At 38.0% G+C, this 24,803-nt stretch overlaps 1 protein-coding gene across 5 annotated transcripts in view; it reads left to right on the top strand.

Moving 5' to 3' along the window:
* The window catches only part of mical3 (microtubule associated monooxygenase, calponin and LIM domain containing 3), a 236,803-nt gene that overhangs the window by 111,945 nt on the left and 100,055 nt on the right, over positions 1-24,803 (top strand). For all 5 annotated transcript variants that reach the window (XM_062983115.1, XM_062983117.1, XM_062983116.1 and 2 more), the window contains exons 2-6: positions 17,308-17,696; positions 21,425-21,632; positions 22,860-22,976; positions 23,298-23,399; positions 24,089-24,244. In XM_062983115.1, coding sequence (XP_062839185.1) covers positions 17,433-17,696; positions 21,425-21,632; positions 22,860-22,976; positions 23,298-23,399; positions 24,089-24,244 — 847 coding nt within the window. In that variant the 5' untranslated portion in view covers positions 17,308-17,432. The remainder of the gene's footprint in view (positions 1-17,307; positions 17,697-21,424; positions 21,633-22,859; positions 22,977-23,297; positions 23,400-24,088; positions 24,245-24,803) is intronic.

The raw sequence follows: 24,803 nt of genomic DNA, 5'->3' as shown, positions 1-24,803 counted from the left end.
CTTTATTTTTTGCTTATGGATAACGTGATGCATAGTTTGAATATTTCCTTTATTTGATTCCAGTAACATGGAATGGTTTATCTTTTAGATATTCTTCAATGATGCTTGGTTGCTTAGGAAGGAAGAATGTATAAATTTATTTATTGGAAACTGATGGCATTAAGACAGGTTTCCTCAATCTTTTATTAGCAAACATTATATTCAATCTATTAATTAATTTCCCATTTTAACAGCAGCCGTTTGATTTTTTTGGCTTTTGAGCAACCGAAAATGCAGGCAGCATTTCCCTGTGTGCCAGAATTGATTCAGCAGCCTTCTGTTACATTTAATATTTCTTGTTTCTGGAGGATAGATCAGCAAATGATTTTATGTCAATGCTTCATGCTTTGTTCGAGTCCTTAGATTTAGCATTTAAGAGAAATAAGCAGTAGATTGTCTATGCAGACAGTGAGAACAACATGGCAGAATTATAAGGGTGGGCCCTATTATATTTATATTTATTTACATTCCCCTTTTTTTCTCTAAAAGAGATTCAGAACAGAATAAAGCTACTGTTACCAAGATCAGCTAGCCTCTAGAAAGGGCAGGTGGGAATAGGTGCCCAGCATACACTGCTACTTTGAAATCAGGATCATGGAGACATTTCCGATGAAGGCAGTAGAACAAGGGTTTATTCAACTGACCAGTTGGATTTCAGAGCAGCTTAAACGTTCAAAGATTTGATATAACCCATATAGAATGGTGCAGCATAGTTTGACAGCTATTTAAAACTTCCCGCTCCTTCCCCTGGTTGGTCAGGAACTGTGCCTTCTAGGACTCACCTTCTCATTGGCTTCCCTCCTGATGTCACAGACTGCGGTGGAGAGGAAGAGAGAACAGCTGGTATTGATGGGATTCGAAATTAAAGATCAATTACTCTGCCCACCTCTGAGGGATGTGGGCGCTACTGTCCATGCTGGAAAGAATGGGTACTTGTCACTAATGGACTGTGGAGGCTTGAAATAATCCTTTACAAAGAGTGAGGCTTGGGAAACCAAAAGTCAGTCAAGTGGGTAAATAACATCCTTGATGAGTCTTGGATCCTAGGGGTTGCTAGCAATCTATCTCCCAGCGGGGAGTCCCCTCACTTATTGGAAGAATATGTGTTGTTTCCCAAGTCAGGCGCGTAGTCCAAAGTCACATAAGCACTATATAATGTAAGTTATGATATTTGATAATCTTGGGTCTGATGGATCCTGTGCTGGTCTGTTGTACTGCAGGGGCTCAGTAGCAGAAAAAGAATGGTAACATATTGGAGCTGGCAGTTTGAATATGCAAAGTTCCGCAATAGTGAAGAAGTTAGAAAGGAATAGAGGAAAGAGACAGTTCCGGCAGAGAAAAAAGAGCCGGGTCTGTTTTGTTAATTAAAGAAATGTATGATGTATGTATGTATGTATGTATGTATTTCTTGGGGCGACAGGGTTAAGGTAATTTTATCTATCTATCTATCTATCTATCTATCTAATCTATCTATTTGTCTTGAGGCTGAGAGGGTGAGGTTCAGGAGGTGAGGGAAAGGTCAATTTTTAGGTGTTGGAGTCACAGCTTAATTATGGCTCCAGGGTTTTTCTCAGAATCACAAAATGAGAGTTCATCAGATTAAGGCGATAGGCTTTCCTGTGAAGGCTGCAGACACAGTTTCCCACCAAGTTCAGGCCCCCCCCCCACAAAATTTGGGGTGAATTTAATACTTAGTAATTAATATTTCCAGTTAATATGGGTTAGGATGGGGGTTTTGCTTTAGGGAGATTTGGCTTTGGCTAGGGAACCTCTGGACAGAAAGGGACAAGACTCTAACTATATAAACTTTATTATATCAATCTGGTCTGGGCTAATATAATAAAATATAAAGGGGGTCCAATTTTGATAATACTACTTGCAGGTCACTCGGTATGCTTTGAAAGATGAAGCTGTTGGTACTTTGTGTGTATATGCTTAATTGCCCATCTATTTATGCTGATCATGTGAAACTTCATATTCCTCTGAAATACAGTCCACAGCACTTGATATTTGTGGTGGTCTCCCATGCATGTACTGACAGGTCTGGTTCTCCTTGCTTTCCACTATCAGATGGAATCTGGTGTCTTTAGGATATTTAGGGCTTGTATATTAGCTTTTGATTATTTCTAGTATGCAGACAATTTACAATTTAGATTCTAAAAATTTTGGACACTACATTGTTCAAGAAAGCATGAGTACGGTTTTCATTGTATAGTTCAAGCTTTGCTAATGAAAGGCAATTACATTTCTCTGGCACTACTTCATATCTACTCCTGAAAGTTAGTAGCTAAAATAATAACCTCTATGTGGTGTTCCTTAAAATCAGTACACATATCCTTTCTTACAACAAGTGTTCTCTGATACTAATAATGATTCCGCAAAATGATAAGTCAGGATTCCTAGCATAGCCTGAAAGAACATGATGTCGGAGTGTACAGCAAGCGAATGAATTAATTAGAAAGTAACTAGTAAGCTGATCTACACACCATGTTCCTTTTTGCTATTGATATACGTTTTCTGATTGCAGAGCATGTTGTAATATGGTTTGATGTTTATTACAGTACTGTGATCGCTTGTCCAGAAATGGTGGATTGCTAACCATTTCTTCTTCACTTGTATTGGTGGTTCTTTTGTATTCCAGGGAGTGGGTTGTATGTTCTTTCTTCAAAATAATTTACACATCAGCAGTTGGGCCACTATATTTTGCCTGATCTTAAAAGTAGCATCAGTCCTGATTAATACTTGGATGGAATACTGCCAGTAAATACCAAGTGATGTAGGTCATATTTCAGAGTAAGAGTCTGTCCAAACCACCCTTAAATATTCGTTGTCTAATAAAACTTTATAAAATCCATGGGATCTCCATAAGTCAACAGGCGATTTGAAAGCACATAGACACTCAAGTCAAGTGAAATCCATGCTTCCATTTGGTATTTAATGGGAATGGGAACTGGCTAAGCACTACTTATCGTTTGTTAACTGCTGTCAAATCAATTTTTATTTGTGAACCCCCCTCCCCCGCCACATACATAGACACAGAGATTAACTTTGAATGTTCACATTACCCCAAACAGCTACGGTAGATGTTTCATTGATGTTCACAACTTGAATAAATAAAAAATCTTCTGCATAATCATATTTGTTTCCATTGACTGTTCTTTACATCCTAAGTCTGTACTTTTGTTATTTTGTCAAGAAGGTTTTTTTTATCTTCGCCAGTTCCTTGAAACTGCCTTCTCATTCCAAATTTGCTGTGTTGCAACTTTAATTACTAAACCTAGGCCCTACAGGTGTTGAGAATTAGGAGAGTTTCTAGGTGAGACTGAGTAATCACAGTGTAAAGTTTGGACTGTACTGGAGATACCTTGAGATGGGATGGGGTAAGTCATCTGGTTGACATGATTTTTTATTATTAATTCTGTGTTTGGCTTTATTCCCCCCACCCACAGGGGAAAAAATAGTGAGTCTTAAATCTGAATCAGCTTCTGGTTCTTCAGTGCTTCCTAATAGGACAACTTTTAAGATGGCTTTGCAGCATAGTTTATCTTTGGTCAGGGAAAGGAGGAATGTGAATTCTGTTTAAGGAAAGAATCCATAGTTCATTGCTTCTGCCTGAAAGTCACACACAACAGGTAGATGTCTACTATCTTTTAATTCCAGATTTCATTGCTAAATTTTCCTTAAGTGATTGGATATGGCTGGGTTGATTTGCTTGGTTCTAGAGTGACTGTGTGGTCAATTTCCACTGGAAGGTGTTATCGCTAATGATCTGTAGGTCCTCCAACCCAGTTGACATAACGTTGTACTGAAGGACCTAGAGATTCTGAGAGAGGTCATATTATATCAAATAATCAGATTGAAAGAAGTTAAACCTGCAAATGAAGAGGACTTTTGTACTGTTTAAATTTGCTCTTTACATTTGGTGAGACTTAAAAACTGGCGAAAATTACTGTCCAAGAATGGAAATAATCACTGGCCAACACACATTTTGATGCCTCAAATGTTAGACTTGTTTCTGGGTATATTTCACCTGCTGATTCCAAAAACGAGCACAAGTTTTCCCCTATCAGCTCCAGTATTTGAGATCCATAGCATATGCCTATAACAGTCTTCATCTGCTCACCTATGTAAAGTCATGATAACCAAATATAAGAAACAAGAGCTGATGCAATCTATTTAATGCAATGTGAATCAGTGTCCCAAATAACCCCAGGAACAGGCCTAAAAACTAAGATACCAAGAATGTGTTTTTGTTGGGCTGTGTAATTTGAGAGCACCCATAGTGTGCACATCATAAAGACGCCCATCTGGCTTCCAGAATTCTGAAGCTGAATTCTGAATTCTGAGTTATATGGTTCCAAAAATGAAATCAAATGTATGTTTTGAGACAAACAACAAAATTAATAATCTATCCCGTTTTTATTACGATTTTACGATTTATGTGTTTTAAATGCATTTTTTTATCCTGTATTTTTGTTTTACTTGATATATTGTATTACTGTTTTATCTTTTTATAGTGTGATTTGTATTATGTTGCCTATGTTTTGTTCTATGTTGTTTGGGCTGCCCCGAGTCCCCACGGGGAGATGGTGGCGGGGTATAAATAAAGTTTATTATTATTATTATCATTATTATTGCTTATTTTCTTGAATTGCTTTCTCCCTCTTTGGGTCTATTGAACTGCCTACATACAAGAAGTCATAATGTGGAGGCATAACATGCAAGTACTCCGTGTACAGTTGACACCCTTCAATTTAGTTTTATATTCATCATAGCAGTACAAACTCTTGACCTCTGATATGTTGAACATTAGTAAAGAGGGAATTCCCCCAGAGCATAATATCTGGTTTAAAATATTTGAAACTCTCATTATTTATTATTTTTATATGATAAAGCATTTTGCTAGCATTCATGGTTCCAGTGTGTTTTCATAATAAGTATGAAAGAAAGAGACTTTTCAGGCTTGCTGTGTTGAAGTGTTGTTTCTTTCTGTGGGATTCCTACAAGATTTGTACATCACTCCTCATCCCATTTAGTCTTTCTTTTGATTCTTTTATGTGCAAAATTAGTAAATACTGTAACCAGAACAAAATATAGATTTACTTTTAAAGTCACTTTCATTCACTTGTTAAAATGTTCCATGTTGAGAGCTCAGTTTTATATTTTATTGGGTTAGTGAAATTTTTCTGGCAATGCGACAGTCCTCTATGAAGTATTTTCCTACTCCTGAAATCTTAAGAACATAATCCCAGACTATTCTTGCTGGATCAGACCAAAGGCCTATCTGATCCAGCATCCTGTTTTCCACAATGAGCAGCCAGATACCCAAGGAAAGCTTCTGAATCCAGTAGGACAGTGGTCAGTAAATTCCCTTCCCTCACAGTTGCCTGTTAACTCATTTTGAGAAGTACACATCTCTGGAGTTAGTATTCAGCCATTATGGTTTGCAGGATGATACGGCTTGTTGACCATCTTCAAATGAAGAAGGAAGAGAATAGAGAAGACTGTCACTTAACATTTCTTGAAAGTTCTTTTAAACCACAGCACTGGGGTATCATCCATCAAGCCTTTTAACAGCCTTTCAATTGCAGCAGAATATGAGTATGTGTCTACCAGAAAATCACAGGCAAAATATTCTTTGAGGAGCCAAATTTGCCCACGTGCCTCCTCTTTCACCATGGATGCCACCATTGATCCCTTTTATGAAAACTGATATTCTACTAATACTTGGCTTGCTCTAGGCAACTAAACTCGTTATTCTCTCTGACATGAGATATTTCAATATCCCTGTTTTCTTTAGGTGAATCTCTTTAACTAAAAGCTAGTTCCAGCCTCAACTGGGAGTCAGGTGTCCAGGCTGAAAGGGGGATGTGCTGCTTGGTTGCTATTTTTAAGTGCTTGAATAGTGCACAGATACTGAAGGCTTGGAAGATGGAAGCTTGCCCCTGAAGGCAGAAGCTCTTGAGTCCTAATCAACGGTTAGCTCTGCAGAATCCAGGTCAATGCTCCTGTAGAGAGCTGCTTGCATGAGACCCTTTGCATAGCAAACAGAATTGTGTCCAGTCTTTTGCCATCCGGTTGGAGGGCTTCATGGGAAATAAACTTGTTTTCTTAACTGTGCTAACAAAGCCTTAGTATCTTCTTTTGCTAAATAAGGGAGTGTTGGTATCTTCTCTACCAAACAAGAGCAAAGTTTGTTTTCCTGGATCTTATGGACTCTCCCATCACTAAGGAGATGTGGTAAGGTGTGGTTTGGGTTCGGGTGTGAAACTTCTAAGGAGGCTGTGTGTGGGTAGCCTTCCTAATTTGCTTTTAATTACTTTGCTTGATCTTCCAATTTAAATTTCTCAGTGGTGAAAGATTTTTGAGGAGTAATTGAAACCAGAATGAATTTTGGCTTGGTGTAGCTTGATTATAAGGATTTGGCATGGGAGTGAACAGAGTAAAAGAATGTTATCCCTTACTGGAATAGGAGGGTGTATGAACAAGTAAAACAACCAGAAATGCCTTCAGGGTAAGTATTCAGGATTGTTAAATGTAGGTTATCCATACATTCATTAATGATACTACTGCATAATAAATTATTTTAAAATCCAAAATGAATTGTAGCTGCTTGGATCAATACAGGATGTGATCTTGTATTGAGAAGTATGTAATGTGAAGTATGCAATTTGTAACTTATTTTTCTGAGATATTGCTTCAGTAATTGGATAGTTTAAGGCAAGCCTATCTCAAACACAGTCTCCTACTGAGATTGGTTTGCCTTAATGATGTGTTGCAGTATTAATGCAGTACAGCATTAATATTGACCAATCTGCCAAGAGTTTGAGAAGAATTATATAATACGTTGTGTACGTTGTTGTCTTCAAAGATTATAGGCACCCCTGACTCGAGCCCTTGACTGTGCAGGTTCCAAGATGGTCCTCCTAACTCTGATACAGATAGATTGAGGAATTAATTGATGCACTTTGTTTCCCAGTCTTGTGTTATCAACACAATTGTACATAATGTGAACTTGGTCCAAGAAAACATATTCCATAATAAGATCGTACAGGGTTCTTTGTGTTTTGTGTGGTATTCTAACATGGCTCCCCCTCTAGCAGTTTCGGCTGCATACTGTTAAAGTTGCATTTCTGTTTGTAAAATTGGTTATTCCACTTTATATATACTACTGCCCTCTGCTGGGTGGAATTAGGTCTGATAAAGCATCTGGTGTCTTATCTTTAGTTTTTGTATTTGCATGTGTGTATGTGAATCAATGTATACAAATACTGCACAACAGTGGAATGTGTTCTACAGAAGGACCAAATGCATAAACTTATGGAGAAAATGTCAGAATAAGTCCAGCTGAAGAAAAACAGCATGGCGTAGTTTGTGCATTTGATTGCGACTTTGGAGACCCAATATTCAGATCTACACTTGGCCATGGAAACCCACTTAAGTGTTACTTAAGATCTCAGAGAAAGGCAAAGAAACCTCGTTCCTCTGAACAAATATTCTCAAGAAAGCCCAATGATAGTTCTGCCATACCTTGGAAATGACAGGAAGGCACCCCAACAACTGTTGAAAAGAGTTTCTACTTTTTGGTGATAGGAATAATAAAAAGAGTCAGAAAGATATAACAGACATTTGTCCCACATATTCATCCTTAATAGAACTTCATTCTTATACAGTTTAGCTGTCGCTGATGTTGCACTAGTTGAGAGTTCGGATATCCATTGTGTGGCTTCTTCTGCTCCCCGTATGAGCATTTAGAATGACTGCATTCACTATTTCCTATAACTGAGAACCAGTAAACATTGACCCGTGCTCTCACAGTTGAGAGAGATTTTAGAAGAGCCTGGACTTCTTAATAGGACAGTGTATATAATGTTCCAGGCACAATTACCCTATTTACTTACGTCTAAGTTTAGAAAATCTAGTAAAAAATAGACTCCAAAAACCTGGGTCAAATTATGTATGGTTCAGAATGAGTACTGTTTCTCAACTCTTATCAAAAATAAATTGTTCACTTTTCTAAATATAGTGTTGAAAGGTGAAAGCCCATCTTTGAAGGACCTAAAAGATGCACCTAGCCCTCTGCATTCACCACCATGGCATCACCACTGAGCTTTTTGAATGCCTGGGTAAAAATGGGTTGCCCCAAATAAATGGAGAGATGAAATTGGGTCTGGGGATTTCCTAGTTTACAGTTTTGATTTATGTCAATTGTGTTATGAAGGATGTTTCAGATCAGTTATAAGCCTAATGCTTGGTACTCTGGTAGATGCTGCCACCCCGCACCCCTCTCAACTTTATTTGTGGCCTCCTCACTGATTTCCATGTGTTCTTATAAGGCCAGTAGTGAGAGACATTCTAACCCCTGCTAGCTTTCCTTACATTCATCTTGGATCAATCAATGCAGTTTTTGTGCCTGCTATGGTTGTGTCGGCTTAATAACATGACTCACTCACTCAGGCTGGTTAAAGTGCACCCAGAAGCACAAAATCCACAGCAGAGTTGGCAAAACTTACCTGTTCCTTTATACTGCAAAGAACTGGAAGAAAACCTAATACGTAGTCCGGCTTGTGATGATCTTTCTGCTTAGACACAAAGAGGTTAGGTCAGTACACCTGTGCCGTTAGTTCGTTTTAACTGGGATTTATTCAAAGAGCTCCCAATATCTTTTGCACCTGTGGCATTAGGAAAGCTGCAAAATAGAATTTTGGAGATTGGCCACATTTGCACATGTTAAAGTATATTGTGAAAAATGATGTCCTGTTCCTCTATCCCTATAAATGAGTAAAGAATCCAAACAGGAATAGTTTAGCATGACATATGAACCTGGGATTATTTTTGATTGCATCCAAGCAAGCCAGGATTGTAAAATCAGCTTTAAATGTAAGTTGTGCTATTGCTTTAAGAATTTGTGTTTATTTTGGAGCAATAAATTAGAGTTATGGGACTAGATGTTATGCTGAATTATGCATGTCAAGTATCTTGACTTGCACATGAAAGGGGAAAGGGAAGGCAAGAAGTTTTACCCATTTCCAGATGTGAGCATGACAGATGAGTTGCTGAGGAACAAGCCCATTTGATCCATTCTTCGAACACTCACTTTTTATTCCAGCAGCCCTGGCTAAGTGGCATTTTTTTAAGTATATAGAATCTTGAATATAGCCTTTCCTCCAAACTGATCTTTTTGTAATAGCATACAGCTCCCAGCATTCCTGCCTATTGGCCATGCTAACTAGGGCTCTTGAGAGTTAGATTCAAAACACCTGATGTGTTTTGGAAATTTCGTAGAGAACAACAGAAAAGTTTGCATGCCAAACACAGAGTTGACGTTGGCTTCTTTTTCTAGGCAAAAGTTGAGTCCTTCTGAAACAAGGAGGAAAACTGAGGCAAGTTTGTAGTAGTTTTTCTGCCGGTTCACCTCATTTTTAGGAAAAAGGGTTTTTATTGTTAAATAGTGAAGTCATTCCCCACTCCCCCTCAGAAATATTTTAAAAAGATGGATTGCTGCTAATCAATTCTTCAGGACAAGTCATTTAGCTTTTAGGGAGGGGGACAGAAAAGAGGTGTCTGGAAAATCCAGAGGGGCCAAAGGCCACAAAAAGACCCTTGAAGGAGCACACTTGTCCACTGTTTATTACTTTTGACCAGGTATTGATTCTACACAACAAAAAAGTTGCCACTTAGGCCCTTCCAGACAGACCCTGTATCCCAAGATCATATCCCAGGTTTTCTGTTTAGCCCGGATTATCTGGCTATGGGATCTTACATAATCCAGTTTAATGCAGAAAACCTGGGACCAGATCCTGGGATATAGGGCCTGTCTGGAAGGGCCCTTAGCTGATTTTACCAAATGTCAGGAGAACTTTACCATTCCCTCTGATTCTTAAGAATTTGAATGGGTGAGACCTGGTGCTAAAATTCTTCTTATCACCTGCCGGAAGATAAATAGATGACTAGCTAAATCTGTGGATTTTAGTGTCTTCTGGTAAGCTCTCTTATGACAAATATATCAGTATTCAACCAGGTATTTGTATTTGCCATTTTTTTGTACAGGAGTGCTTGGAAAATCCCAATTTCTGCTGAATGGAGAAAGACGAAATCTATCTCATCCATGGCCTTGTAGACAGGCTGATGTATACAGTTTTCATCTCTGACACTGCCAACAATATGGATTGAGCTAGCACTACACTAGGAAAGCTGGGCTCATTTAACCTTGAAGTCAGTGGATTTTTGTTTCAAACTCTATGTTTCTGAGATGGGTTTGCAGTAGTGGTGTTCCTGTGAGCATTTGAGTAAAAAGGTTGCCAGTAGTTAAAATCTGGCCTCAGGGTAGATGCTGTGCTTGGCTGTCAGATTTTCATTGCCTCATCTATTTTTCTTTTAAACTGCTCTTAAAATGTGTGTGCGTGTTCGTTTTCAAGAGATATCTCTTAGAGGATAAGCTAACATCTCAACATTCATTGTTGACGAAAGTCAGGTTCAGAAAAATTTTGCTGCCGTTGATTTGAGTCTTGTGGATCCACTTCATAGTCAAATATTGAGAGCCTAAAGCAACCTTCCCCAACCTGGTATCTTCCAGATGTTCAAGACACATAACAATCATCTTGCTGGAACATGATGTGGGTTGTAATATGAAAAATATGGAGGGTGTTGAGTTTGAGAGGGAATAGTCCTGGGCAGGATGAGGGAATGTGTTCTTCTGTATTTGGTCATGGTCTTTGAAAGCACTGCTTAATATGAGGGACTGGTCCTAATGTGTCATTTTTTTCTTTCAATCTTGGAAAATCTGCAAGAGACTATTAGCTGATAGCTCATGAACCAGTGCCAGTCTATAGACTGCCTTTTTTGAGTAGCGTTACTCTAGATCAGTCTGGCTTATCAAACAATTGGTAAGAATGAGGAGATTTAGAATAGAATGACTTTATTGTCATTGTACATTGCACAAAGAAATTAAATACCGTTCCAATCATGTTTTATATGGAGCATTACCAAACAAAACATCAGTCCTTCCACATTCGAATGACTGTTGTACAACCCCTAATGCCACAACAGTGTGAAACCATAGAGTTCAATATATTCACAGCTCCATGATAAAAGCTGTCTCTCAGCCTTTTTATCATCCTATACCACCTGCCAGATGGTAATAATCGGAAAAAAAAATATCCAGGGTGAGACCCATCTGAAGGGGTACATGTTACCCATTCCTGATTTAGGAAGATGAGAATGCAATATGGAAAGAGGTTCTTCATCTTATTAAGGCTTTGTGCACATTCATGTATTCTTAACCTTATCCTTGTAAATTCTGTGACAACAGTATGCATATGATCTATCTGCCATGCTGCAACATTTTGTAGCTGTGATTTGTTTTTTGTTTTTTTGTTTTTGTTTTTTTGTAAAAGAAACAAGTGTGCTCCTGTTTTAATTTAATTACAGCTGGTACATCTACCATACTTACTATTTATAACTCAGAAAACCATATCAGAGAAGTAGTTGGATGTGGAAAAAATTAGCCATTGCCTTCCCACCCTTTGGATAGCCTGAGACATTGCCCAGTGCAACTGGATCCTCACTGGAAATTTTCTTTAGCAGATGGCAGTATGCATACTAACACACACCGCAGGAAAAGAGGATGTTTCAACAGGTCTTCAGAACAAAATTAATGATGTGGGTTGATCTGTAGGAGGTTGATGGTGTGGATGTTTTTGCCTTGCTGTGAAGTGAATGGATGGTGGCCATCCTTTGATCTCTGCCACAAATGACCTCACTGGAACACTATGATCCTATTTCTGTATTACTTTTCCTTGGGGAAAAAGCTGCTGAGCACATTATGAGCCCTATGTCTTGCTTCCACTATCTTTTAGCATGTTTTTATGTTACCAGTTTTCCCTTACCTGATATCCTAGCAGTTGTATCTGATTTCAGCTTCCATCATCCCCAGTCAGCATGTTTGGGCAAAAACCAGGCAAGGTAATGTTGTATTGCTCAACTGACTTTAAACAGGAAGCCACAACTCAATTGAACTCTCTAACAAGCATGCCCATACATGCAATATATGCACAACTAGACTTGTGATTCTTCACTCATGAGTCTGGGTTTGGGAGATGTTATTAGCTCTTTGCCTTTCTCCTTACACGTGAGGCTATAAAGTATGCCTTTTTACAGATGGAAGTGCCTAACAGTAATATTTTTAGGGGCTTTTTGTTACCTATTCCCTTTTCACGCATTTGGTGTGTTCTGTCAGCAGATTCTATTGTTCTGCATATGAGCTAGAGATCTTGAGTGGGATATACAGACATGAGTCAACATCCAGCGCTTGATGATATTATACACAGGAAAGGTCCTCTTCCTGTATGCATCTTCATAGATTATGATCCCCTCCCTTCCCCATTCCAGGCATCAAGGAAGAGTAAAGAGAAGTTCTGAGTCAGCATTGGCAGCTTCAAGACAAAACATTCAAAATCCTGCTGGCTCCTAGTAAGACACAGGGATTGCATACCAATACCTTGGAAACCTGGCAGACATTTCTGCTTTCCTTTATTGTTTCTGTAGTGTCTGGCTTGCTGCCCCCAGGTTTCAAGGACTTAGGCACCTGGCTATTCCCGGCAAGAATGTGGGCAAGCAGCGGGAGGCAGGAGGTGGATGGAAACCACCAAAGTGAAATGGCAGAAGGAAGTTTTGATGTTAGTAAGTTACCTTTTCTCAGCTCTCCATTTCCCTTTATTCAGTTCTTTCTTTATCTGTTTCTGCACACCTACTCAATACGCTGCTGCCCACTGTTGTGAGAAAATGCAAGATTGAGAGTCCATGCAAAAAGTTGCGACACTGAAATCCTTTCTAGAAAACAAAATTTAAAAGACTGATCACTGTGGCACCTTGAGAACTAATATTATTGATTTGCCCAACTTAAAAAAAACCCTTGTTTCTTTGTTTTTAGACCTGTTCCTGGGGTTATTTGAAGATGCTGATTCAGAAAATTGCATTGTATAGACTGCATCAGCTCTAGTTTCTTTGATAATGTTATCAAGGTTTTCTATGCGTAAGCAGGTGGTAACTATTATATAGCATATGTACTATATCTCAGAAACTATAACTTATAGGGAAAAATTGGTGAAATATACTTAGAAACAGGTCTAACATTTGAGACACCAACATGTATGTTGGCCAGTGTTATGGAAGACTTTTTGTGGATTTGGGAGTCTTCTGCAACAGATATGTTAAATGCTATGTTTGGTTAGCAGAAAAATTGTAAATGGTAGGGCCAAAAGACTCGATGTTCAATCCATATGGCCTAAATACCCTAAAGACATTACATCTCATTTTGGAAAGTAAATAGAGTCAATACTAGTTAACTACATGAATGGGAGACTGCCACTGAAATGGTAAAACCACATCTGTGAAGTGCTTGACTAACAAATCTCAATGAAATACATGAGGTCACCATAAGTCAACAGATACTTTACCTACACAACTCATGATTTTTAGAAGTGATGCAGCTTCTGGGTTTTTTGTTCTAGACCATTTCCCCAAGCCTTCCTTCTAAAACTTCAAAATACAGCACTGTTCATCTGGTAAACTTAAAAAAAAAACACAAGGGGAACATTAATGAGCTATGTTTAGCTTCAGTCTTTGTAGAATCCTGTTGGCTCTAAACTGCTGAGTGTTCTTTGAATTATGCTGCCTGTTGCTATAAAAAGCATGTTATCTGTATGAGGGGTACAAATGTAACTTGAGACAGCGAAATGGTGTTGAAATATGGATAGAGGACATTTTCTTTATTCTCGAGTAATTGATCTGAAATAGTACTCTAATGTATATATGTACTGATTAACACATACTTCGGGTAGTTTCTTTACTTTTTTGTTTGTTTCTAAGGTCCTTAGCTTTTTCTTCTTATGAACATTATTAGGGACATGACTCAATTTACCAAAAAAAACCCCCGAATGGTTTCATTTAGTAATTTAGCATTTCCAACAAGATTAAGGCAAGAAATGTGCTGATGTTAAAACTGATGCCTACATCTGACCATAGTCAAGAACACAGATTTAGCATAGTGTCTACAATGATTATTTCAGACATTGAATTCACAGTCTCCAAGGAGGTTCAAAACATAAAATTTTGTCAAGAAAGGCACTACAGTTGTGAAAAAGAAAAGTATTGTTTTCTGATAGACATTCTGTTATTGTATTTATTCTACATGGAAGGCTTTCATAACTTTTTTGTGAGTAAATATAAATAATGCTGCTACTGTTGGAAATTTCTATACATTTTATCACTGCAGTAGCTGCAAAGCAAACACATTTCAGTAGTGCTCCTGCTCTTAGTTGATTTTTCCTGTTGTGATTCATCCCTCAGAGTGTGCATGGAAGCCTTGCAGCTAAGTCCCAGATTTGCATTGAAGCACAATTTCTATGAATTATTTCTTTCTACAAGTTACAAATATGAAGCCATAGATTGTAATGGTTGTGGTAACACACGAAGAGGTACTTTTCATACAAGCAGGTGCCTGCTTGTAAAACTAGCCCAGAAGTATGTCTCCTGATTCCTTTACCAGGGCATTAGTGTTGGCAATTGCATAGCAAGCTAAGGTCCAGAGAGCACTGACACATTGGAATGGCAAGAAGGATAAACTGTGAAAGTTTCCCTTGGCTTGCTCCTTGTCAGGAGCAAGAAAAACAAGTTAGCAGGAATCTGAAGAAGTTGGATCTGAGTTAAGCTATTCCTCTGTTCCAGTAAAAATACTCTTAGTTTTAAACATAATTTCAGTTTATAGGAATTGTGCTGCTTTGGCTGGAAGTGTCATCCAGTTTTTGTCTCTGTTCTCTATCATCCTTGCCTAGAGATATGGTACACGGCATGCTTATCGTTCAGCATGGATGAAGATCTTTGTTTATAGTATCAAAGGCAAGCTCTCATCATGAATAGAGATAGACGCTGTGCTGTTGGTAACAACTGATATAAAATCTTGACCGAATTTATGTTGGATTAATTATAATAATAATAATATGAAGTCTTGGTTGCAATTTTATATGTGTTTAAAAAGGAACGGCAGAGTGCAAATCTACATGTTACAATTTCCATTTTAATGGATAACTGTGCTTAAGTCAATCCCTCTTAGTAAGGAGATTGTGAGCATTTATACCAGGTAAACAGTTCACAGGCATTAATTGCTCATTGAAACTTAAGGGTGGGGGATATAGTCTTTGAGGCATGGCATTTTGTTATGTGAAATCATCAAGTGGTACAGCAGAGGAGCATCAAATGCAGCCAGTGCTGTCTGTCTATAGAGATCTGGAGATAGCTTTTAAATGCTGACATTCAATTATAAGAGATAATAGCTTTAAGTATAATGGTCTCTCACCCTGAAATATTTTTTAGAAACTGAAATCTCAGCGCTCATGATCTCGACATAACCTAGTTTGTTGTAAGCTGCCTAATGCCCTAGTAGTGTGAAGTAACTGTGCCATAGACTTTTTGTTTTGGCAAATTTCTTAATGGCTCTAGGTGCCATACAATGGTGTGAAGGGAACCTTATATCAGCAGGGTTCTAGTTTTTCTTCTAGCTAGTTTTAGCAAAAGCTAGATCTGGCCATGGTAACATTCTTGAAGTGTAAAACTGGCCAGCCTCTTGTTATTTTTGTGTGATTTCTTTTGTAAAGCCCTAATTAAGTGTTTGTCTCCTCTGATGTACATAAAGCTGAAAGGATTGGAGGAGGGGTTTTCTGTTTGTATATGTGAACACTAGGCAAAGACTTTGTAATACACTGTTGAGTTAAAGATATTTTATCCACTTGAAAATTATTAGATATGCAGGAAAACTCACTAATATGTTTGATCCACTTTACCTCACTTTGGTTTCAGACAAGAGTCATTCCCTGACCTGCCTAGAAGTGCCAGATCTTCTCCATGCATAACTAAAATGTTGTTTATTTTTAAAAAGCATATAGAGAAACAAACTCTTTCTTTTACTGTTTTTGGCCTATGTAATTCACAGCTGTGGAATCATTCCCTCTAATAAGGAACTAATTTAGTGCCTATTGGATTGGAATTTGATACAGGGCCATCACAGAGTAAGATATTAGTTTTTATACTCAAAAGGATTCTTTAGTGTGTATATTTGACTGGAAAGGAATCTGTTAGATTCATATTGAAATGCAAAAGATAGAAAGACGTCTTTTTCAACTTTTGTAGTGGTTAGGGAGGAAGACACCACTTCTCAGTAAGTGACAAATGGACAAAGATTTTCTATGACCCATTATTGTTTTTGCCCTATGAATGCAAGCAGAAGTCAGGCAGAATTTGCATATGCCTCATAATTTAGCAAATGATTGAGGACAAATGAGCCATGATATGATGTTAATTAAAGAGAAAATATGGACAATAGAAACCAAGAAGTGGAAGAAATGTGATTGCTTGAGGTCCTCATCTTGCAAGTGGGTGGGGGAAGGATTGGACTTGGAGTCTTTCCAATGTTATTGAACAGCAACTCTCACCTGGTATAATCAGTGGTGAGAGATCAAGGGCAACACATTAACCATCCCACCCTTAAACAGTATAATAACCCTGTTATGAAGTTTTGGGTGATGTCTGGATAAGCATTGGATTAAGATATTCTCCTTACCACAATAAAAGGGTCCTGAGATGTTGACTACTGTGTAAGGCAGAGACAAAAATTTGTTGGGAAGTGTTAAAAAATTTGACCAACACACACAGTTCCCCACTTCTTTTTTGTCAGTTATTCATATTAAATTATTTAAGTACAGGTTGAATATCCCTTATCCCCAAATGCTTATAACTGGAAGTGTTTTTCATTTTGGATTTTAATTTTTATATATTTTTTATTTGCATGTATGTACATAATGAGATATCTTGTAAATGGGTTCCAAGTCTAAACACAAAATTCATTTATGTTTCATTCATATAATGAAAATTAATTTTACAATATTCATATATAATTATGTGACCTTAATGTAATTTTATACAATATTTCAGTTTAATAGTTTTGTGCATGAAACAATGTTTGTGGACATTGAACTACCAGAAGGCAATGGTGTCACAGTCTCATATACCCATATGGACAATTCTGTATTCTGGAATCTTTTGGATTTAACCTGTAACAGAAATCTGTTAATTTCCATTCACTGGTGGTTTGTTTAGTGCCATGTGCCTCTTAAAGCCAAACAGAAATGTGAAAATCGACTGAATTTGCATCATTTTTATATCATTAGAAAGTGCCAGTGTCAATCCGGTAACCTCTCTCTTTTGTTTTTCTAGATTTATGATGGACATGGATTGAAACCAGGGATAGTTGATGAACAAAAAGACAGCCAAGGAGCCAGGCAGACTGGAAGGGGACAGCTGCCGGCATACCAAGGAGGGCCAGCGGATAAGCTGGGAACATGGAGGAGAGGAGCAAGGAGAAGGTGAATCAGGCCCATGTTCTCTTTGACCGATTTGTCCAGGCATCAACCTGCAAAGGGACTTTGAAAGCCTTCCAGGACCTCTGTGATTATTTAGAACTGAAGCCCAAGGACTATCGTACTTTTTACCATAAGCTCAAGTCCAAGCTTAATTACTGGAAAGCCAAAGCCCTTTGGGCCAAGTTGGATAAGAGAGGCTGCCACAAAGACTACAAGAAGGGAAAAGTATGCGCCAACACGAAGGTGAGCATTGAAAAACTCATGTATGAGATGTACTGTACTTCCTTCAATCTTAAGATGCACTTTCCCCCATATAAATATCTCTAAAATGGGCTATGTCTTAGAATCACAGGTGTTTTTTATATTTATAAATAAAGCTCTTTTTCTATTTGTGGTACTGAAAATTAACTTGTGTCTTTCAATCAATCAAAGAATACAATATTAACATTTAGAAATATGGATGGCATACTGTGTGCAGTTACAAGGAAATGAGTTATACTCATAAGCAGAATTTTCCCATTTTGTTCTGATGTCCATTCACTGTATTTATGATGCAAGCAATGTGATAATATACAGTAGAGTCTCACTTATCCAACACTCGCTTATCCAACATTCTGGATTATCCCAACGCATTTTTGTAGTCAAAGTTTTCAATACATCGTGATATTTTGGTGCTAAATTCGTAAATACAGTAATTACTACATAGCATTACTGCGTATTGAACTATTTTTTCTGTCAAATTTGTTGTATAACATGATGTTTTGGTGCTTAATTTGTAAAATCATAACCTAATTTGATGTTTAATAGGCTTTTCCTTAATCCCTCCTTATTATCCAACATATTCACTTATCCAACATTCTGCCTGCCCGTTTATGTTGGATAAGTGAGACTCTACTGTATAGAGGTGGCTGTTGTAACTTTTTTAACTTGTACCTCATCTTTCTCCTGATCATTGAAATCAAAGCAGCCAACAACATATTAAAAAACAAGTTGAAATACAAAAATAAGAATAAAAATATAAATGTAAGCTTCAAAACCAATTACACTGTTTGCAAATTAAAACATTGAACATTACATTTGCCCATTTTTTTGTCTTTCTTTTTATAAATTCAGATAGGATATATCCATCTGATCCTCAACAAAGCAATGCATGAATTCTGTGGAAAAGAGAATGGTGGATCTGAAAATTAATTGTGTTTCTGATTTTGGCATTATGGCAACTTGGCAATAGATATGACAGGAATGTTTTTACTTTTGCATTTTATTGCCTATTACAGGAATCAAACACATTTTTAATCTTACTGAGAATCTTGTGAAAAGGAGTATATTTTAAGTACAAACCTCACTTCTTTCATGTTTACCTTTCAAGTATTACTGACCGTCTTGATATAAAGAGTAACACTTTTATTAGTAAATCATCTTCTAACTTTCCGTTTTTTCAAACATAAATAAAATTATATACTGAAATTTTAAATTACAGTAATGTAAGGTAGGGTTCTTCTGACAGCAGTATCTGTTTCTGCTGTTCTGAAAAACATTGTGTACAAAGATTAATAGAGTTCACAGTGTACTTTACAAGTACTTTACCATCTCTGGCTAATGCTGCCCGCGCTTCATCTCCTGATACCCTGGCTTTGGCCTTATCTTTTCTATCCTGTTTGGATGACTTGGTGATCTCACTTGCCAGTATAAATCTCTGACTTAAAATAATGACCTGGGTTAAGAATTCTTATTGTAGCCACTGAGTGAAGCCCCATTTGATGGCCTCAGCGGTGACAGGGCTGCTATAAGAACCAGTTCCCAAGTGGTTTTTGGCTCTCACATTTCTATGCAATACAGAGTTTCCTGGAATTTATACAGTATACTTTATTTCATTCTTAGAACACTGCCTTTGTCTGTTTATCATCCTAAGACATGAGTTAATTTTTAGTAAAGACTTGCTGTTTTAGTCATGACAACTAGCCAAGCCATAGCTTGTTTCCCCTATTTCTGATACTTTTGTCTCCGTCCTTCTTGATAACTTCTATTTCAAAGTGGACCCTTGGGGAATCAAGTCTGATTCAAGGTTCCAATGTAATAAAAAACTAGAGTTTATAAACACACAAGTGTTTGTAAACCAGAAGCACACATTGTGACCAAACCTTGTTTGTTTGGCAGACAGGTGTAGATGTAGAACTGTCATTTAACAAATTACAGTCTGGCTTGCCTTATGTGTGAACCTGCCTACTGTAACGTACATGAGAGTGAGGATTGGTAGGTTTTGCTGTGGTCTCCCAATCCTCATACAGTGAATATCTTGGCCTGGCTCCTTGATTAAGGTGGGATCTCATTGTCCAAAATCCCAACGAGGTGATAGGAGCATGATATCGTAGAATAGACTGCAGTTCAAACACACTAAGCCCCCACTATTATATCCTCAATAATGCTAACCATCAGAGTTATTCTGAGTGGTGAGGCACCTATTGGGATTAGGCTCAGAGAAACCAGCATTGCAGCCTCAGTTGCCTGCTATGACAAGTTTGCCAAGCACTTCGAGGCACTCATACTCATCCAGAACTTGATGACATGGTAATGGTAGAGTTTGAAGTGTCCAATGCTCTGTCTGGTCACATTTCTTGGGATCTGTTTCAATTATTTCAACCTAATGATGACACTTGAGTTAGTCTGTACCAACACAAGTAGGTTTCACCCTTACCCAGCTTGGCTAAAGTAATAAATTTTAGCAGAGGTAGATTGCTCAGATGGTTCTAGGTAGGAGATACTAAGTGATTCACTGTACCAGGTGAAAATACCTGCTCCTTTGAAGGTGGCGATGATGCACACTCTACTAACGAATGTCTTTTTGGAAGCAGAGATATATGTCAACTGCAACCTGATTGCCAGTTCCCCCTTTTTAGCATTTGGTGATTAGGGAACTTCAGGCATTCTTGGGGAAAAAAAGATGAACTGGACCCATTTCAATCTGGCAAGAAATGACATAGTGCCAAATTGCCCTGGTTGCTCTAATTGACAACCTACTGACATAGCTTAGTAATAATTCTAGTTTAGTCTTTATCATTGGTGGCCAAAGTGGACTTTGTGGGAAGGAATGTTTGATGCCATCTCAGATTGCTGTGGCTGCTCCAGCCTGTCCTGAACAGTGATAGCCACATTGTTAAATTCCTGATTATAGTTTTAAAGGGATTGCACTGACTTTTAGTTTGATTCTGGCCTGAATTCAAGGTGCCGATGATGACATTTAAAGCCCTAAATGGCTTAGGATATTGGTAAGTGAAGGAATGCTTCTGCTTATTCATAGCTGCCTTTGGTACCCTAATTGTAGAATGTCCTACTCTTGAAAGTTTGACTGGTATCAATGTTGTTTTCTTTTTGAAGCAAAGTTTTAAAAATGGCATTTTATTAAAGCCTTCAGGAACTGGTTTATTTCAAGGTATACATATACATAGTTTAACACTGTAAATTTAAGTGTGGTTCTAACAGTTGCTTTTAGTGGCTCTGATACATAAAGTGTTTATGCTTTTAATCTGGAAGTGTTGTATTATGAACTACTCTGAAATCCTATGATAAAGAGTGGTATAGAGGCTGCTGTTGTTGCTGCTGCTTCTTATCATTACTATTACTATTAAAAAAAATTGCAAATGCATGCAATTTATCTGATTTAGTTTATCAACCGTATTCCATATGGGAAATGAACATAGTAATCTTGAAACTTTGTCAGTGTCTGACACAAACGTAAAGTGAGCTCTGCCTGGATCTATTTTTTATCTGCATACTGCTACTTATGAAGCTATCCCTCCAGTGAATATGGTAGAAATCATATTTCACTGACAAGTCTGTTATTAAATAGGTTGTTCAACATCAACTTGGCCTCTTTTTTATTTGAAAGTGTGTTGTGACAAACTGGTAACCTTTCCCTCCTTATTTCACGTATGGTGGAAATATCCCTTTTATGCTTGTTTATTTTCTTTTAGTGTCTCATTATTGGGGCTGGACCCTGCGGCCTTCGAACAGCCATTGACCTCTCCTTTCTGGGAGCAAAGGTGGTGGTGATAGAAAAGCGTGATGCCTTCTCCCGCAACAATGTTCTGCACCTGTGGCCATTTACAATCCATGATTTGCGGGGTCTTGGCGCCAAAAAATTCTATGGCAAATTCTGTGCAGGAGCCATTGACCATATCAGTAAGTACACTTTTCTTGTTTATCATAGAGGACAGCTGTGTAGATGATAACTGCCATCTGGATCATTCAGCTTAGTTGAACAGCCTTTCAGGATAGCAGGCAGTTACAAAAAAGTATTTACAGCTTTGCCAATGTTTTTCCCCCAAGGGAAGGGGATATATAAGAATGTTGTGGCAAATAATGGCTGTTCAACCACTTATTGTTATAATAGCTCCTTGCCCCAAAAACCTAGCATGCAGCTTGTCACAGGGGAAAGGGAGGTGAAAGGAGATAAAGATGAAAGGTCAATGTTCTGTTTCTCCCTTTATCTTTGCAATATCCCTGTGTAGCAGGTCAGGCTGAGAGATTACAAGTGGCCCAAGGTCACTCAAGTGAGCTTCATGACTGAGTGGCTGCAAAAATCTGCGTGTCTCCAGTCCTAGTCCAGGACTATAATCATAACAACACAGAGGTTCCTATTGTTACAGAAAGAAGATGAGTTTTAATAGTCTTATATTTAGCAGAAAGCCAGACATGGGTGTGACGCTTTACTGAATAACTGTTTTCATAGTTACTTGTTTCAAAAAGCTTTGTCTCCTCACATGAACATGTGTAATGTGAATGCCTGCATTGTTTTTGTGGAGGGGCTTGTTATGTTCTGCTGTACTGTATATGTAAAGGACCCACCATGGATGTTTCTCTGTCTGTGTGACTACTGACAACAGAACTACTTGGTTATCCTGTATATTAGGCTTACCGCCAAATATAATGGATAGGGTTAGTGAGTTCGCTTGATCTGATAAGGCAGATTCTGCACGATAAGGGTGGATTCTGGAAATAATTTCTAGAAGAAACTGGTGTTGCTATGTTGAAGGAAAAACAAAAGCAATCAAGTCTTGTAATATGTTTGTAATATGTTAACCGTAGACAAAATAATTGGCGATAACTGTCTTCTAGTACTTCATGTTGAACATGGAGCATGAATAGTTCTTCCCTCTGAACTCCTTTGCAAAGTTGACTTTGAACATAATTTTTCAAAAATTCTTCTGCACTTGCCATTCAGAAAACATTCAAGGGTGCTTTCATTTCTTTTACTGACACTTGGACAGTTATTTTAGTTTCCAAAGCCTTTTCAGGAGAATGGCAGTAACATTTAGCATCAACTTTTATAAATATGCCTCTTTCAGTTAATAGGTATGGTACTGGAGATACCTTACAAAGTAATGGTTTGCATTGTCTTTCTTGCAGGTATTCGTCAGCTCCAGTTGATACTCTTGAAGGTCTCCTTAATCCTGGGTGTTGAAATCCATGTCAATGTAGAGTTCCAGGGACTTCTCTACCCTCCTGAGGATCAAGAGAATGAGAGTAAGTATTGTTGGTGTTAGTGGCAGTCCTCAGAAACATGAAGAGGATTCTTGCATTGTTGGTAAAGTGATTACTATGGGCTTGTTCATGTGTGAGCATAACAGGGTGAGTGCTAATTCTGCACAGCTCCTTCAGTAATGTATTTATTGTCTGTTCCACATTTCTTCCACTAATGGTACTTAAGACAAGGAGGGAAGGAGTAAGTGGAATGATTAATTACCAACTCAATTGTTCTTACGTCTAGTGAAATAATTTCTGAATGTCTTGAATAAGAGCGCAAAAGCCTGTAAAATGTCATGATAATACATAATGTGTCCACAGGAATAGGTTGGCGTGCACAAGTACACCCGAAAACACATCCTGTGTCAGAATACGAGTTCGATGTGATCATTGGAGGAGATGGAAGACGTAATACTTTGGAAGGTAAACCTTGCTGGTATCTATAGCAGCCTAATGCCAGTTCCTCTCTAGACTAACACTCTCCCATCTGATGTGTTGGATTTCAATTTGCATCATTCCCAATCAGCATGACCAGTAGCAATATTTTCTGGAGATCAGTGTAGCTGTAGTTCCAACATATGGAAAGTGTCCAGATTATAGAACGGTATTCTAATCTGTTCATCTTGATGCCCAGCCATTCTTGCAGGTACTTGCAGGTCCTCCAGTGATACTTTATTTGGATAAATTTTGGCACAGTTGAGGGCTCTTTTGGCAAGTAGAGCACATGCTTTATTTGAAATTATTGCTATCCTTGCACAGGGTTTTGTTGATAAGGTTTGTTCAGAGGGATTTACATTGCCTTCATCTAAGCATGAAGAAGTATAACTTGCTCTCTGGCTTTCCTTGACCAAGGAGGGGCTTCAGATCCTGATCTTCCAGAGTCCTAGTTTGACATTGAAACTACTATACCATGCTGTCTCTAATTATTCTATTGCATAGAGTTATATAAGTATATATGCTTCTTGTTATGGTGAATACTTTTTTGTAATTATTTCCCAAAGGCATTTCTTTAGTGTTTAAGCCTCTTCTCCTCTTATTCAGTAGGTCTCTTGTTGTCAGGATGAAATATATGAATACAAGAGCTGCTTTGTTGTTCCTTATCTGTTCTGCAGGTTTCAGACGAAAAGAATTTCGTGGCAAGCTGGCCATTGCCATCACAGCAAATTTCATCAACCGCAATACCACAGCGGAAGCCAAAGTTGAAGAGATCAGCGGTGTAGCCTTCATATTCAATCAGAAATTCTTCCAAGATTTGCGAGAAGCTACAGGTTGGTGGAAGTGTCCTACAGCTGAAAACATGACACATCTACCTCCATATTTAATATATTACTTTTTCATGATTTTCTTCTATGCTTGGAGGTGACTATTGCTGAAATTTGTGAATTTTGGATACTACAAGCAGCACCTGAAGTAGTTTTGATAGCAGTATATCCTAAAGTATGAGGCATAATCCCACATTCTGCATGCCCAGAGGATGCGTTCAAAGAGGACCATGGTTTTCTACAGTTTTATTTTCTCTGTGATTATCTCATCTTAAGGTCTTTTGTCGATTTTGATTTTTCAGTCTTCCACTTAGCTGTAGATGTAATTATATGGTCTCTGTTGCCTTTTCACTCACTTGCCCTCTGGGAAAAAATACCCAATATTTAGTACATAGTAAGAATTTTTTTTGCAAATTACATTTGCACAGGTGATGTCCAGAACCTTTAGAAGGCATGTCACTTACATAATTCTAACCCTGAATCACAACAACCCTCTTTGGCAAATACTTCAGTTTTTATCTTACTAGGATCAGCTGTGAGAACAACAGCAACCACTCCTAGGATA

This window comes from Anolis carolinensis, chromosome 5 (assembly GCF_035594765.1).
Source record: "Anolis carolinensis isolate JA03-04 chromosome 5, rAnoCar3.1.pri, whole genome shotgun sequence".
Taxonomy (NCBI): Eukaryota; Metazoa; Chordata; class Lepidosauria; order Squamata; family Dactyloidae; genus Anolis; species Anolis carolinensis.
Note: the sequence above shows the minus strand (reverse complement) of the source record. Positions and strands in the feature narration are given on the sequence as shown.